Raw genomic sequence first — 15,388 nt, 5'->3', positions numbered from 1 at the left:
CATTTACCCTGGCTGGAATGATGATGAAGTATTCCTAGGCCAGAACAGCCTCCAGAATTTCTGAAACCAAATGTTCACTTCCTTGTGACATTGGTACTCAAATCCCTATAGCAAACATACTGTGACCAAAAACAGAATATGAGGAGACGACCCCTGCCCAGAAACTCCTGTCCCAGTGACTGCTGACCAAGACCAGTGGGATGTCCTGCTGGGCTGAGCGGCTATTTCTTGCCAATGGTGCTCACCCAGTGTCCATCCTGGAGGACTCTACTGGGCACCCACAGAATCAGAAGTGACCACCTTCACCTGTAGCATCAACCATGCCCAGCTGATGGTGGTGGAGGGACGATGTATTTACTGTGTGAACTCTAAGAACTGAACTAGTCCGAAATCCTCAGGGAAGCCTGGGTGTTCTCTAGCTTATCTAGTATCTCCAGAGCTGTCCAGGAACTTGGTCATGCTTTTTTCAAAAACAACATGATTGTAACTGTGAAGAGTTTTCAGTATATCTTGGCCAAGCTGCCAGATGATGCACCTTCCAAAACACCTGCTGGGACAGCCAAGGAAGACAAGGGGAAGGCAAAGAAGACAGCACTGACAGCTGCGGAGAAGGCCAAGGACCTAGCGAGCAAGGCAACCACTGAGACACAATAGCAGCAACAGTGCATGTAGCCAGCCTGGGCCCTGCCCACCACTGCCACAGCACCCCAGATGACCTGGTTCAAATCCCTCTGCCCTTTTCCAATTTACTTCCAGCCCTACCTACTTCCTGGGTGGTGGGTTGAGGGTGGGTGTCCTGTTGGCATCTACAGAACACCAGGCATATCCATATCTTAGCCAGTCCTGCTTATTTCCCCATTGGGCAGCTGAGGTCAGAAGCACAAAGAGGTGTGGTGACTTGCACAGGATCACAGACACGATGCAGATAAATTGGTAATAAATGCTAGACTGCAAACTCCATGAGGGTAGGGATCTTTGTTTTGTTTTGTGATGTGCCCCCAAGTACCTGGCACATATCTAGTACATAATAGGCATTCAATAATTATTTATTGAATTTTTTAAAAAAGAAAATAAATATAGGCCTGAATTTTTCCTCCCTCTTTACACTAATTCACTCCAGGAGGGCTGTGGCAGTTGAAGATGGTGGCGGTAGGGGGCATGGCTTCCATTCTGAAGGGCAATTGCTGAAAGGTGGTGAAGAGCCCTTCATCACTCTTCTCCCCTCTACCACTGCTTTTCCAAGACTTGCACTCATACTCCATCCACACATTTTTGAGAATTAACTACCTGAAAGGTGCTATAAAGTCTCCCAGAAATGGAACACAATGTCTTATTAACAAGTACCTTAGAATTCTAAGTGCGGTAGTTCCCATTCTCTGGCAAGAGACTCCTCAGGGACTTTGGAGTTTTTCAGAATTCTCCTTAGATTGAATAATATTTTAGTTTTTCAAATCTTTGTAGGTGCAATAGTGATTGTAAAATGCAAAATCACTTAAAATCATTACTGGGTAACTTCCTGTCAATAGATATTTTCTTAAGCAATAGATTCAAAGTACAATTACTGTCATGCGGTGGGAGAGGAAGTCTGTGACTTTTTAAAACAATTCTTAATGAAGAATTTTAGTATAATGCCTGCCCAAGGTGAAAAACATGCAAATAGTTCAGCAGAGTCAAGAGTGTGAGTCCCTCCCTTGCCTGTTCTGGTGGTAACTACCATTCACAGAGTCTTATGTATCCTTCCAGAAACTTTTTAAACATACAAGCATATGTATATATGTACACACACATATATCACAACTATCTAGTTTTTTGACAAATAGGACCATATGCAATATACTATTTTGCAACTTCCTTTTTTTATTTAATAAATTATTGGAAATCATTCTTTAGCAGTTATTTTTTTAAAAAAATTTTAAAGGAGATCTTCATTCCTGCCTGGAAATTATTGCCATATGCTATTCCAAAAAAGATTTAGAACCCCCCTCCCATATTATCAATTGACAATTATTTGTCAGGTAATTACTGTGTGTCTAATAACATTCTACACACTATGAGATATCCCAAACAATTATTAAGGTGGTACATGATTTTAGGGCACACAATCGTAATTGAAGAGCCAGAAACAAATATCTGAAATATAGGTTAACAAATAAGATTCAGCATTATCTCTTTAACTCTGAGAAAAAGAGACAGAGCAATGTGACAGGATATTGGAGGAGACTGAGGAAGGAGATAAGAATTCAGGTAAGTTCTGAAAGAAGGATAGGATTTGGACATGAGGTAGAGAGAAGAGAGGAAGACATTGTAGGCTAGCAAATGTAAGAACAAAGGCACCGAAATAGAAATTCACATGATAGCAATAGGTTAGCCATAGAGAGTGACCAGGGAGGACAAGGGGTGTTCTGGGAGTGGAGGAGAGAAGTTAGACAGGGAGAGAGAATGGGACCAGAAGAAGCAAGAGTTTGAAAGCCATAAATAGGAGTTTAAACTTTTGTAGATCCATGCACAGGTGACTGGCATCATTCATTCATTTATTTGTGCGTTCATTCATTTAACAAATATGTATGGAGTGCCTACTATGTACCAGGCACTGTTCTATTTACTGAACAAACAAAGATTCATGCTCTCATGGAGCTGATTTGGAAAGAGGGGATGGAAGGGGGGATGGAAAATAAGACAGATAAGTAAAATACAGACTGCTTTACATATGTAACATGAAATATACATGTTATCTATGTTAAATGCTCTGGAGGAAAAATTAAGTAGCATATACTTAATTTAAGGTGAGAGGTACAATTTTAAATAGGATGGAAATGGAAAGCCTCAATTAAAAGGTGGCTTTTTCATAAAGACCTGAAAGAGATGACAGTAAATCAAATGCATACCAGGATTAAAAATAGATTGGCAGGGATATGGCAAGTGCAAAGGACCTGTGGCAGCACATACATGCATGTCAGAGTAACCAAAAGTATGTCAGGTAATAGTGTGGCAAGACTAGGACTGGGGAGGAGATAAAAGGAGATAAGGTGGGAAAGGTGATGACTTGGTGTGTGAGCAGGTGGTGTAAGAACTTTGGCTTTTTCTCAGAGACAGAGCCATTGGAGGTTTTTGATATGAAAAATGATATAATCTGACTCAGTATTAACAGGATCACTCTGGCTGCTGTGTTTCATAGAGATGGTAAGAGACAGGAGTGGAAATAGGGGGATCTGCTGGGAAGCATCTTGCAATTCAGTTGAGAAATAATTGTGCCTTGGAACAGGGTGAGAAATGGTCAGATTTAGAATGTAATTCAAATGTGTTCAACAAAATTTGCCAGTTAGATGTGGAGTGATAGAGAAAGAGGCATCAAAGATGGTTTCAAGTGTCATGCCTTGAGCAACTTGAAAGCTTGAGGAAGACCCAGTAGTGGAGCAGGTCTTTGGGGAAAGGTCAGAATTTCAATTTGAGACATGTTGAAGGTGTATATTAGGCATGCAATTCAAGTGGAGATACACAACTAAGTGTATCCAAGAAGTTTAGAGAAGTGGTCTGAGTCAGACATATAAATCAAGGGTGGTCAGCCTTTAGTTGGTCTTCAAAAGCATGAGACTAGTTGAGATCACCAAGAGTGAGAGTGGACATAGAAGAGAAGAGATCTGAGGACTGAGCCCAGACGAGCATCAGGTTGGCCTGGATCACAGTGATGAATGCCTAGACCCAGAGAAGGAAGCAGATATGAGCTGCTTTAATCCAGGCATAAAATATGAGAGCCAAGACCAGGATCATGGATGGGGACAAGCTTAAACTCATATCATTCTCTGCCATTGTTGCAGGATTTAGGAGGACGAGAGTGACCTCGGGTTGAAACAGGAGAATCTTGAGTGCACTCAGGCCCAGCCGACTCACATCCAAAAGACCAGGCTCGGAATACAGACAGCACTTGACTTTTATATACACTTTACAAAAGGGAGTGGGCTAGCTTGAAGCAAGCTTGCAGTGGCGTGAAAGCAGGGATACAGAGGCAGAACAAACTTAGGATTGCACATAACCGTTGCCAAGCAACCCAGGTGTCCATTATCTAGGTTTGCCTGGGCACGGGCTTACTAACCTTCACTATGGTGCCCAGGCAGCTGTAGTTCAGGCCTACTCAGGCTTCTTATGACCTTCGTTGTACTTCTTAGATAAAACAGAATTCTTGAAGTCACTAGTTATAGAGAACAGGAATCTATGAACTCATTTCATAAAATAAAGGAAAATTTGTTTTTCTTCTCCCTATGTTGAGGGAGTGCTGGGAGAGTCTCCAGAGAATGTTAGATAATATTATCAAGACTTTTCCTGGGTCTGGGCTGTGCCTGTTGCTGCCTCTGGGACAAGTCAGCCTAATACAGGAAAACTTATTTCTCTTTCTTTTTATTTTTCTTTAATTTATCACCTCACCATAGTCTCAGATTTAAATTTGTTGTTTTATAAAAGTTCAAGTTTCCTGCTCTAATTAGTATGTGATTTAACATCAGCCAGAATTATTAGCTTAAATTTAACAAAAGTAAATATTATCTAAAAATATTCTATCCAGACAGTTAAATCTTTCCTCCTGCCTGGTGTTGGCAGCACCTCTAAATTCAGCATCATAATTTGATTTTAATAATAGGCTGTCTCCTTCCTTGTCCAGAACATTAATTAGGAATCAGGATAAGATAAGGTATGCAGACCTCAGCTTTTCTCTTCTGTTTAGTCATTCTGCCTTAACTCACTCATTAGTCATGCTTCAGCCAGTTTTTAAATGTGCCAATCCTTATTCAGATCAATTTGAATTCATTTAATAAGTTACATCTCTTAAGTAAAGCATTTGATGCTAAACCTCAGAACAAAATCTTTAATACAGTATTGCCATGACTATGTCCATTGCTCAATAAAAATCCATTAAAGCAGCAATAATGTGATTTCACGCTTGGTGTATCAGCGCTCAGGATGTAGAAGTCGTTTTTTAAAAAGTTAAGTTCCTAGAAGTTAGTACACCCAAAAGTTTCTAGGGAAATGTAAAAAGTCTTTTAAAAAATCAACTGTCAAGTTCCAAAATCTGTTCGTTGAAAAGTATAAGTCACCTCTATAATTTAGGGAAGAAAAATAAAATAGATTGGTCAAAATTTCACTGAACCCATTTTGTCTTCTGATCAAACTCAAATCTTTGGGTGGAAACTCTTTCACCAGCTTTCTCCACACTTGGTTCTCACCTCAGTGCATAAAAAGCCAATGAAAAGCTGATATAGTTTGGATGTTGTCTCCTCTAAATTTCATGTTGAAATGTAATCCCGAGTGTTGGAGGTGGGGCCTGATGGGAGGTGATGAATCATGGGGGCAGATTTCTGATGAATGGTTTAGCACCATCCCCTTGGTGCTGTTCTTGCTATAGTGAATGATTTCTCCCAACATCTGGTTGTTTAAAAGTGTGTGGCATCCTCCTCGGCTCTCTCTCTCGTTCCTGCTTTTGCCATGTGATGTGCTTGCTCCTGCTTCACTGTCTACCATAAGTAAAAGCTCCCTGAGACCTCCTCAGAAGCAAAGCAGATGCCAGCACCATGCTTGTACAGCCTGCAGAACTATGAGCCAATGAAACCTTCTTTTATAAATTATAAACCCAGTCACAGGTATTTCTTTATAGCAACACAAGAATGGCCTAACACAGGGGCCATCTGGAGTTTGTTTGATTATGGACCTGTCTCCATGGGACAATTTAGAACCAAAATGAGTACTTAACTGCAGCACACATGAGCAGAAAAGCTATGAGGTGTGGGCAATTAAACAGACATAGAATAACAGGACCATCTTGGCCAAGGGACAGTTCTCAACGTAGATACTTAAACATTGTGTAAGATCACTCTGATTTCCCTCAGCTACTTCCCAGGACTCTAGACTTATGAATCTAGGCTAAAAATGTTGCATACTGCCAAAATTTCTTGATCTCAGGACATCCCATTGTAAGATGATGCCAGCCTGAAGCTTCTTTAATTCAAGCATGAAGGCTGTGAAGGGAAGAACTCTGGGCAACTAGGGCTGCTGGCCTGATGTGTGATGTGCATCATCTTTTTTCAGCCACATACTGCACCCTTTCTGATTCTGCCCTGGAGGGTCTGGTTTAAGGGGGAGGGGAAAAGGAGAATTTCAGAGCATAAAGCTCTGCTTGGGGAAGATTAGGTCTGTACAAAATGCTGAAATGTGCAATACGCAACCCTCTAAGCACCCCAAGAGGGAGCAAGAGCCATAATAGGGGCACAGGGTCACGAGAAACACTGACAGGGCAGATAGGAGGGTCCCAAAGACAAATGTTCCTTATTTTGTCATGGTTTCATCATAGCTGGCTATTAGGTAACAACTGAAAGTTCCGTTTAATTTGCATTAAGTAGCCTACTATGTGTCAGGTCACATGTGAGGGCTGGGACAAGAAGGTGAGATGCTCTCCTCACCCTTGAGGAGTCACAGTTTAGTGGGGTACAAGATCCATAAACAGATAACATCAGTGTCATCCTTGACTCCCACCTGATTCATCAGGAAATCTCGTCTGTCTTCAAAATATATTTAGTTCTCACCTCTTCTGCCACCTCACCTGAGTCCAAGCTGCCATCTTCTATCATCTGGATGGCAACAATGGCCTCTCAACAGATCCTCCTGATTCCATACTTGCCCACTGAGGACTCTTCTCAACCCAGGGAGCAAATCTTGACATCCTCTGCATCATAGCCCTCTAGCCGTTTTCCATCTCACTAAAACCTCAAGTCCTCACGATGGCCTAAACATCCTGTGATGGTCTGGCTGCTGTTTAGTCTCATCCTTTCTTGCTCTGCTCCAGCCATGCTGGTCCCTCCCTGTTCTTAAAAATCCCAGGTGCGCTCTTGCACTAGGGGCCTTGTGCCTTCCGTACCCTCAGTCCCTCCTCACATCTCACCTTCTCAGAGGGGCCACCCTGACCACCTTATTGAAAAGTACCCCTTCTTCCCAGTCCCCTACCCCAACTGCTCCTGCTAGCACTGCCATTCCTGGCCCAACTCCACTTTTTAATTTTTTCTGTAACACTCATCACCCTCTGTTATGCAATATAATTAATTATTAATTACATTTATTATTTGTTGTCAGTCTCCCCTTTGTCTATTTTGCTCACTGTTGAATCCCTGGTGACTAGAATAATGCTTGGGGCATAGTAGATATGTAATGAATATTTGTGGAATAAATTAAATTATTAAGAGGCCAAGATGATGATATGCACAAGGCACTACACAGGAACAGAGAAGGGGTACTGGGCTCACTGTGGAGGGAAGGCTACAGAAGATTTATTTTTAGGGCAAGTTGATATCTAACTGAATCTCGAAGGATGAGCATGAACCAGGTGAAAAAAAGTGGGGGGGGGGGAAGCTGAGCTATATTAAGAAGTAAAAGATTAGTGGTTTAGTATGGTTAGTTGGAGATGGGGGCAAGCCCCTCAGAGTCAAAGATAGTCAAACAAATACTGGCAACACACTGGAGATTCTACATGAGAATATATTCATTAAGTAGGTCATGTTTTATAAGTCAATAAAATCGAGATAACAACAGCCAGTGCTAACACTCTGTTAAATCAATGTTAAAAATATGCTGAACTAGAAAAACCACCTCCTTATTGTTCTGTACCCCAGGCAGTTTCCGTCTAATTTTCTTTTTCATAGTATTCATTCTATTAGAGGGCTTCACTGGAGCTTAGGTCAAAAGGAACCTAGAGATCCTCCTGTAGCTGGGAAACTGCTTCCCACTGCTGGGGAATTTCCCACTTCACCCTTTGGTGCTGAGCACATATTTACTCAGGATTTCAGACATCATTTTGCATGCTATTAAAACAAATCAACACAGTAAGAAGCTGAATAATTTCCTTAATTGAGATCCCGTCCTGAGATTTGATTCTCTCCTTGGCATTTGCCTTCTCCTGTCTAGGCCAATTACAAGTTACCAGGGTCAAGAGCACTTGCCTCCTTCCCAGCGCAGACTCACTTGACTGGGGGCACATTCAGAGCAGAGTACAGAGGGAAAACAGAGAAGGCTCCAGGGCTGAAAACCAGGGGAGCTTAGCTTCCAGCTTAACAGATGCTTTTAGCTAAGGAACACTTTTTCTTAGTTATCTGGTCTTTAAAATGAGCTGAAGAACTCAACCTGGTGGTGACTTAGTCACTTACCCTTTCTAAGCCTTAGTCATCAGACATATAAAATTGCGTGAACAATACCAACACTGTAGAGAAATTGTTAGAAATAATATAGCATTTGGAAACACCAATTAAAAGCCTAAATATGTCAACTTGGTTGGTACACATTTTAACAAACTCTTCTCAGTAATATGTATCCCTGACTTCACCATAAGGCTCAATGAGGTGATTGTGCTCAATAACTCTTTATATAATAAATATAACAATCCTACAAGTAATTAAGGCTTTGTCAGCAAATTTCCTTGCTTACTAATTAAGAAACCTGAAGATTTTGATAGGAATGAAGCACTCACGTAGGGATGAGAAAGGAATAGGGGAGGAGAAAAAACAGAGGAGCTAGATGCAGTTCAACAGAAATCATTGATGAGTACTGGGAGAAATGCATCGAGTTAGGTGTTGAAACAGAACATGAGGATGAGTTCGCCAAAGGCAGCTCCTTACTTTACCACTCTCCATGGATCTTGACACAAAAATAGTCTCAAGGTCACTTGGAACAAGGATGACATGAGGGGAACATGAAATAATGACAACTACTGCAATAAGAGCTAACTCATTATATTCTGGACAGTATGCAAGTGCTTCATATGCATCAACGCATTTGCCCTCACAGGAATTAGGTACTGTTCATCCCCATTTTATAAGAGAAGTAAATAAAGTTGAGAGGCTTGACAGTTTTCTTACATCATAGCTAGTAAGTGGCAGAGGTAGGATATGCATCCTCATCCTCCATCTATCTGACTCTCCAACTGCACTAAATCAACATGCTAAATGAGGAGAATCATCCACTGTGGTGAGAGGCAGCTTCCATCTGTTTGGTCCTGATTGTCTAAGTACATGTTTACTTGTTTCCACGTGACTTCAATTAACATTGAGGTTATTGGCCTGATGCTTAGAAACCTAATGTTGACTGAACTTTTCAGGTTTCCCCACAGGCTGGTGAACAGCTTTCTCTCAAATAGATGCAACCTGGTCACAAGAGAGAGGCTAAAACAGTTCAGTTTTAGCCAGTATTTTTCAGAGTTGAGGTTTCCTCTTGCATTCATTTAGTCTTCAACTTCTCAAGGACGAACTCTCTAGCAGACACTGTTTCTGGGGTCTGGGGAGGGAGTAGGGGAGCTGCCCTCATGGAGATTACATTACTCATTACTTACCATGGTGCCAGTGTATTCTTCCAGTTTAGCCTCAGAAATGGCCTTTTTGTGGTGAAGAAAGAGGTCTCGGAGGAAGTTCTGTGGCACCAAGAGAAGAGTCATATTTTATATAGTGAGCAAATAAACTGCAAAGGTCTTAAAAGGCCTTATTTCAAGAATTGTGGGTTGTTTGTTTCCAGAAGGAAATAAAATGCTTCTAGCAAGCAATAAATCCAAGAATGGAGGGCTGTCACTGTTTATAGGGAGCTCACAGGACCCAGGGAATAGCTCCAGCGTGAAAAAGTTATCATAAATGCTCAATTATGCTTCTTTTCCAGAGAGAGCAATGTGACTTGCACTTTCTAAACCTTTTAAAAATGAATATATACACATATGTACATATGTATGTATTTTTTGAGTCACATATTCAAATACATCTTTCTTGGGCCCACAGAAATCAAACTCATGATACACACATATCAAATTCCCAATGATAAACAAACCCACCCTTCACCCAGTGACACTCACGCGGAGCTCAGCAGCTGATATAAAGCCACTGCTATCAGCGTCATATTTGCGCCAAATCTGAAATACACAAAAGTCATTAATTAATTTATCCTCAGATAACTTGGAATAATTATGTGGTATCTACTACAGTTCAGCATCTGAAAACAGTACTTAACTGAATGGAAATTCCACTTTTGATGGAAAACTTTAGGCTTTCTTTGGTGAGAGCAATTTTGGGCAGAATCCACCACAAATGGATCACTGCATTCACTTGGATCCACTTAAGGAGGGCCACAATGGTTTCAATGAAAGACCATTGAGTGCGCTTTCATCAAAAGGGTCCTTTTGGAAAGCTCAGAATGGAAAGATAAAAAGGGATGAACTTCAGTTTGGGGCAATATGACAAACTAAGAAGCCTCCTCAGTACTAAATACCTAAAAATGCAGCATCCTATGAAAATAACTTTTTTTTTTTTTTGAGACGGAGTCTCGCTCTGTCACCCAGGCTGGAGTGCAGTGGTGCCATCTCGGCTCACTGCAAGCTCTGTCTCCCAGGTTCACGCCATTCTCCTGCCTCAGCCTCCCAAGTAGCTGGGACTACAGGCACCCACCACCACGCCTGGCTAATTTTTTGTATTTTTAGTAAAAACGGGGTTTCACCGTGTTAGCCAGGATGGTCTCGATCTCCTGACCTGGTGATCCGCCCGCCTCGGCCTCCCAAAGTGCTGGGATTACAGGCGTGAGCCACCGTGCCCGGCCAATAGCTTTTAATTACATAGCATAGATCGCAAGAAAGTGAAAGGACTTCTAAGAGACCCGACATGATGGGAAAGCATAATCTCAGAGTGGTAATGTAGGACTGAAACCAAAGCCTGTCCCAAGCATATCTGCCGGCCCCTGGCAACAAAGCCTGCAGTTTTATGGGAAAACTGCACATGCGGTAGACAGGGAATAAATCATGGGACCCACACAGGTGGAAAACTAGATTGAGGTGCCTGCTTTAAACTAAAACTTCAAAACTAAAACCTTAATGAAAGATGAACTTTAAAAAATTACACTGCAGAAAAGTCCCCTAAGAAATCTTGCCTGTGCGATCTTGTCTCTGATAGAGGGGATAAAATAACTCTGATAATTCCCAGTTATAAGCTACTCCTCTCATTAGTGTGAGGCCAGCATTCATCCAGCTGAAGATGCAGTTACTGAACTGGAAGACAGGACAGCTGAAACTTTTTGAGGAAAGCACTGAACTGCTTTATTTAATAAATGCTGTTACTCTCCTCACCTCTGATTATTCCATGGACAAGCCTCACATCAATTGGCAAGCTCATTAACTCTTGTACAAAATGAAAGATTACACTAAGTTTTTTTTTTCATTGACAGATTTTTCTTGGATCCTAAATGGGTTGCCTGTGTTCTGTGTTACCAACCGCAAGAACCTTAATTATTAACCACAATCAGCGTCCTGAGCTCAGACTCTGCAGGGATAGTAGGAGGTGTTGATACTGATGCTGTGTTGACACTGATGCTGATATTTAGTGATAACAATTCAGAAACATCACTCCTTTCAGACCCTGTCATTTATGTCTGAATTTAGTCCAGTTTACAAAATCAGTGAGTTAAATGTGATTTATATATTTTATCATATGAATATGCCAAAACTATGAGAATTTCAAATAATTTTTAAAATTTTTTGCATGCTTTTTAAGTGCCGTTCTCCAATCAATTTCCCTTTAAATTATTGTATAGTTTCACCACAACTGAGCCATTGAAGCGCCAAAGATTTTTATGTGACTATTCAGCAAGCCTATCTTTAAAGAATAAAGACAAAGTAAAGACATTTCCAGACACACAGAAGCAGAGTTTATTACCAGCAGACTCTCAGTAAAGGATATATTCTAGGAAGAAGAAGGAACAGGAAGAAGGAAATCTAAGATATACAGAAAGGAATGGCGAACAAAGACAATGGTAGCAATATGATATGTGGTGACACATGGGCAAATTGAAACAAATCTTGACTGCATAAAATTTGTGGGGTTAAAGAAAACAAGATAGAACTAATACTCTGGACAATAATGGCACATGAGCTGGTGGGTAAGAGTTATAGTGTGTTAAGATCCTGTGGATCAGGGGAAAAGTAAAGACATTAACTTAGAATTTCTTAAAATATGTAGAATGTAATGGGATATAAGACAGTTAATTTTAAAAAACAAATTCAAGAATTCACAATGATAGTTTTAAAAATTGGGTACAGAAAGGGAAAGCTCTTCTTTACAGATAAAATTGACAAACTAGAAAGGCAGGAAAAGTGAAATTTTAAAAAAAAAAAGAAAAGATAAGAAGTCTCCATAGGGCCATGTGCTTTTCCCACTTCTCAAGATTATTCAAGACTACACTAGGCCTAACATTTTAATACGATTTTTCTATATTCATGATTTTTTTCTGAAATCATGTTCACTGTACAAAATTAATGAAATACAAAAAGAAAAAGTTTATAATCTCCAGAAATTCCTATCCTGAGATAATTACTTATTGTTTCTATGTGTTTCATTTCTATCATGTTTCTACAACATACACTAAAAAACAGAATTGGGGGTCATATTGTCTATACACTTGGGCAGTCTATTTGTTATTTTTATTACAAATGTTATCTGAGTATTTTTAAACACGATTAGAATCATTTTTAAAATGTCATTTAAAATAAATTTTAAATAATTATGACTTTATACACAATTGGAAAATACAAAAGTACAAAGAATAAAATCACCTGAAATCCTACCACTTACAAAAAACCAATATTTTTTGTGTATTCTTACTTATATCTTATTTATTCAGGCTTTAGGGTAAACAACTTTTAAACAAAGTTAAGATCAAATTCCATATACAATTTTGTTTCTTAACATTGTATTGCATTTCCTTCATGTCATTAAATATTTTTTGAAAACTTGATCTTCAGTGATTAATAATGTTCAATACCAGAGTTTTTCTCTAATGAATCTGCAGCACCTAGAACAGTGCCTTGCATATTAGGGTGCTCTTAAGAATTTGTAGAATGAATGAATTATATGAATATATCATAACTTAACTAACTGTTCCATTATTGTTAGACATTTATGTTATTTTCAGTTTGAACTATAAGTGACACTGCAACATTATATGAACATCATTGTACAGAAAACTTTTGTCTACATCTCTGATTTTTAACCATAAAATAGATGCCTGAAAAAGTAGAATTTTTGGTTTTTTTGAGAACGAGTTTCCTTCTTGTCACTGAGGCTGGAGTGCAATGGCGCGATCTATGCTCACTACAACTCCGCCTCCTGAGTTCAAGTGATTCTCCACCCTACGCCTCCCGAGTAGCTGGGATTACAGGCGCCCACCAGCACACGCGGCTAATTTTTGTATTTTTTTTTTTTTTTTTTTTTTTTTTAGTAGAGATGGGGTTTCACAGTGTTGGCCAGGCTGCCTTTGAACTCCTCACCTCAGGTGATTTGCCCACCTTGGCCTCCCAGAGTGCTGGAATTATAGGCATGAGCCACTGCACCGGGCCAGCACAAAGTTTTTTTTAAAAAAATAAATAAGCAAATAACTGTGGATAATGAAATTTTAAAGGATCCTGATTGAATTTTTCCAAAAATTACTTTCCATAAAATTATTCCACAATGTATGCCTACCAACAGAACGTCAGTGACAATCTCTGGGCTTCCTTGAAAGCATTGCATATTTTTGTGGATTTTCTTAAAATCTTTGCCATTTTGCTTTAAAAAAAAATCATTTTCTTAATGTGCATTTCTTGAGTTACTGGTATAAATTCATGGTCCATTCAGAATCTCTTCTGTGAATTGCGTATGTGAAACTTTTTATCTCCTAAATGGGGACGTGGTAACTATTTCCAGTGTGGGGCTCCGGATGCCGTGGCTGTCTTGAATCTGCTGCTCTGGCCTTGGGGAAACCCTTATCTGCCCTTCCCTGGTTGGTTGTCACCAATAGAGCGGGAACACTGAGAGGCTGAGAGAGGGGGTAGCCCAGAGGGAAAGCGGTAAGAGAGGTCATTGATACTGCCTTTGACTTTTACTCTCCCATGATTATAAACAGAAGGCCCACTGGCTGGACCAGCACTCTAATAAATTGTTTTGACTGCATCATCATGCCTTCAAAACTAAAATTAGTTGCCGCTATTTTCTAGAGTCTAGATTTCTAGACAGCATTCTCAAAAGGCTGAAGCTACATAGGGATATTGGCTTCAGATGGGGCACATGCTCTCCAGTTTCCATAGTCCCCCACCTCTCCTCCCTCTCCATTCTTCAGTGTACCTGCTTGGCCTCTTGTCTAAAGTTTCCTCCAGCCCAAATTAAAGGAGCCTGTCAGCTCAGGAGCACCCCAGGACAGTACTGAGAGAACACTGGGGTTTGGGACCAAAGTCCTCACTCATCACTAAGGCATTTTTTGCTTGGTCTTATCCTCTGTGCTCAGCTCTCCCTTGAGCACTGGGCAGGAGTGGTGGCAGCCACAGCAGGTGGCTGAGATCATAGCCTTGTCTCAATCCTCTTTCTCCACAGAGACACAACCAAGCACTCACCTGCATAAACTCCACACTGCTGTCCAGTGGGTTTTCATGGCGAAAGAGCAGAAGAAAGTTTTCATCCTCAGATAAGAACATACCAGCAAGCTAAGGAACAGAAAGAATAACAGTCAGGGACACTGGCCAGTGTCCATTTGAAGAGTTCTCCCTGGTAAAAGGCATGGTGGTGCATATTCCAGGGCAGAAGGGCTCAGATCTTCCAGGATGAAGAGCTCAGTTTGCAGTTCTGTGCTCTTGATTGACATTCTTTGATTCATTGATTCTTTCAGAAAGTATCACACTCCTACTAAGTATAAATCACTATGTATATCTACCTTCCATCAGCTTAAAATCTAAAATAATGATGACTATAACATTAGTATCAATAATAAATTTCTTAAGTGCTTGATACGTTCCAGGCACTATTCTAAGAACTTCCAATACTAAATTAATTTAATTCCATAATAATAGAAAATAAAAATAGCAAATAATGCTTATGTTTGCCAGGCATTATTCTAAATGCTTGCATATGCTAATTCATTTAATCCTAATAACAATCTATAGGGTACACAATATACCATTACTGTTATTTTCTAGTTAAGGGAACTGGTCTATACAGAGATAAGGAACTTGCCAAAGTTTTGTAATTAGTGTGTAATGAAGTCAGTATTTCAGCTTGGCAATCTCAAGCCCACACTTTTAATCAGTATGGTTTGCTGGTGAGATGCTGTATATATACAGTACTTCAGTGCAAAAGCAAGAATGACTGCTGCCTGGCTTGATACTTGAGTGTTAGCTATGGTTTATATTCTTTTACATTATTAGTGTCTATAAGATACTACAACAGTTGACTCAAGTATGATAAATTCAACCAATCAGCTTTTTTATATGAGCACCAGTTTGACTGATTTACTTCATGCACTCCCTTGAACAAAGTTATAATAATATCTTATTCCCTTATGTAGTTATAATACTTTTTTCAGGTTTGGC

At 40.0% G+C, this 15,388-nt stretch overlaps 1 protein-coding gene across 1 annotated transcript in view; it reads right to left on the bottom strand.

The window, feature by feature from the left end:
* The window catches only part of SCGN (secretagogin, EF-hand calcium binding protein), a 49,561-nt gene that overhangs the window by 22,385 nt on the left and 11,788 nt on the right, over window positions 1–15,388 (bottom strand). Inside the window, exons 4-6 of the mRNA XM_054491999.2 lie at window positions 14,417–14,506; window positions 9,863–9,919; window positions 9,356–9,433 (exon numbers count right to left, since the gene is read on the bottom strand). Of these exons, the coding sequence (XP_054347974.1) occupies window positions 9,356–9,433; window positions 9,863–9,919; window positions 14,417–14,506 (225 nt within the window). The remainder of the gene's footprint in view (window positions 1–9,355; window positions 9,434–9,862; window positions 9,920–14,416; window positions 14,507–15,388) is intronic.

Source organism: Pongo pygmaeus, chromosome 5, assembly GCF_028885625.2.
Source record: "Pongo pygmaeus isolate AG05252 chromosome 5, NHGRI_mPonPyg2-v2.0_pri, whole genome shotgun sequence".
Taxonomy (NCBI): domain Eukaryota; kingdom Metazoa; phylum Chordata; class Mammalia; order Primates; family Hominidae; genus Pongo; species Pongo pygmaeus.
The sequence above is the reverse complement of the archived record's forward strand: the minus strand, read 5'-3'. Positions and strand labels throughout refer to the sequence as shown.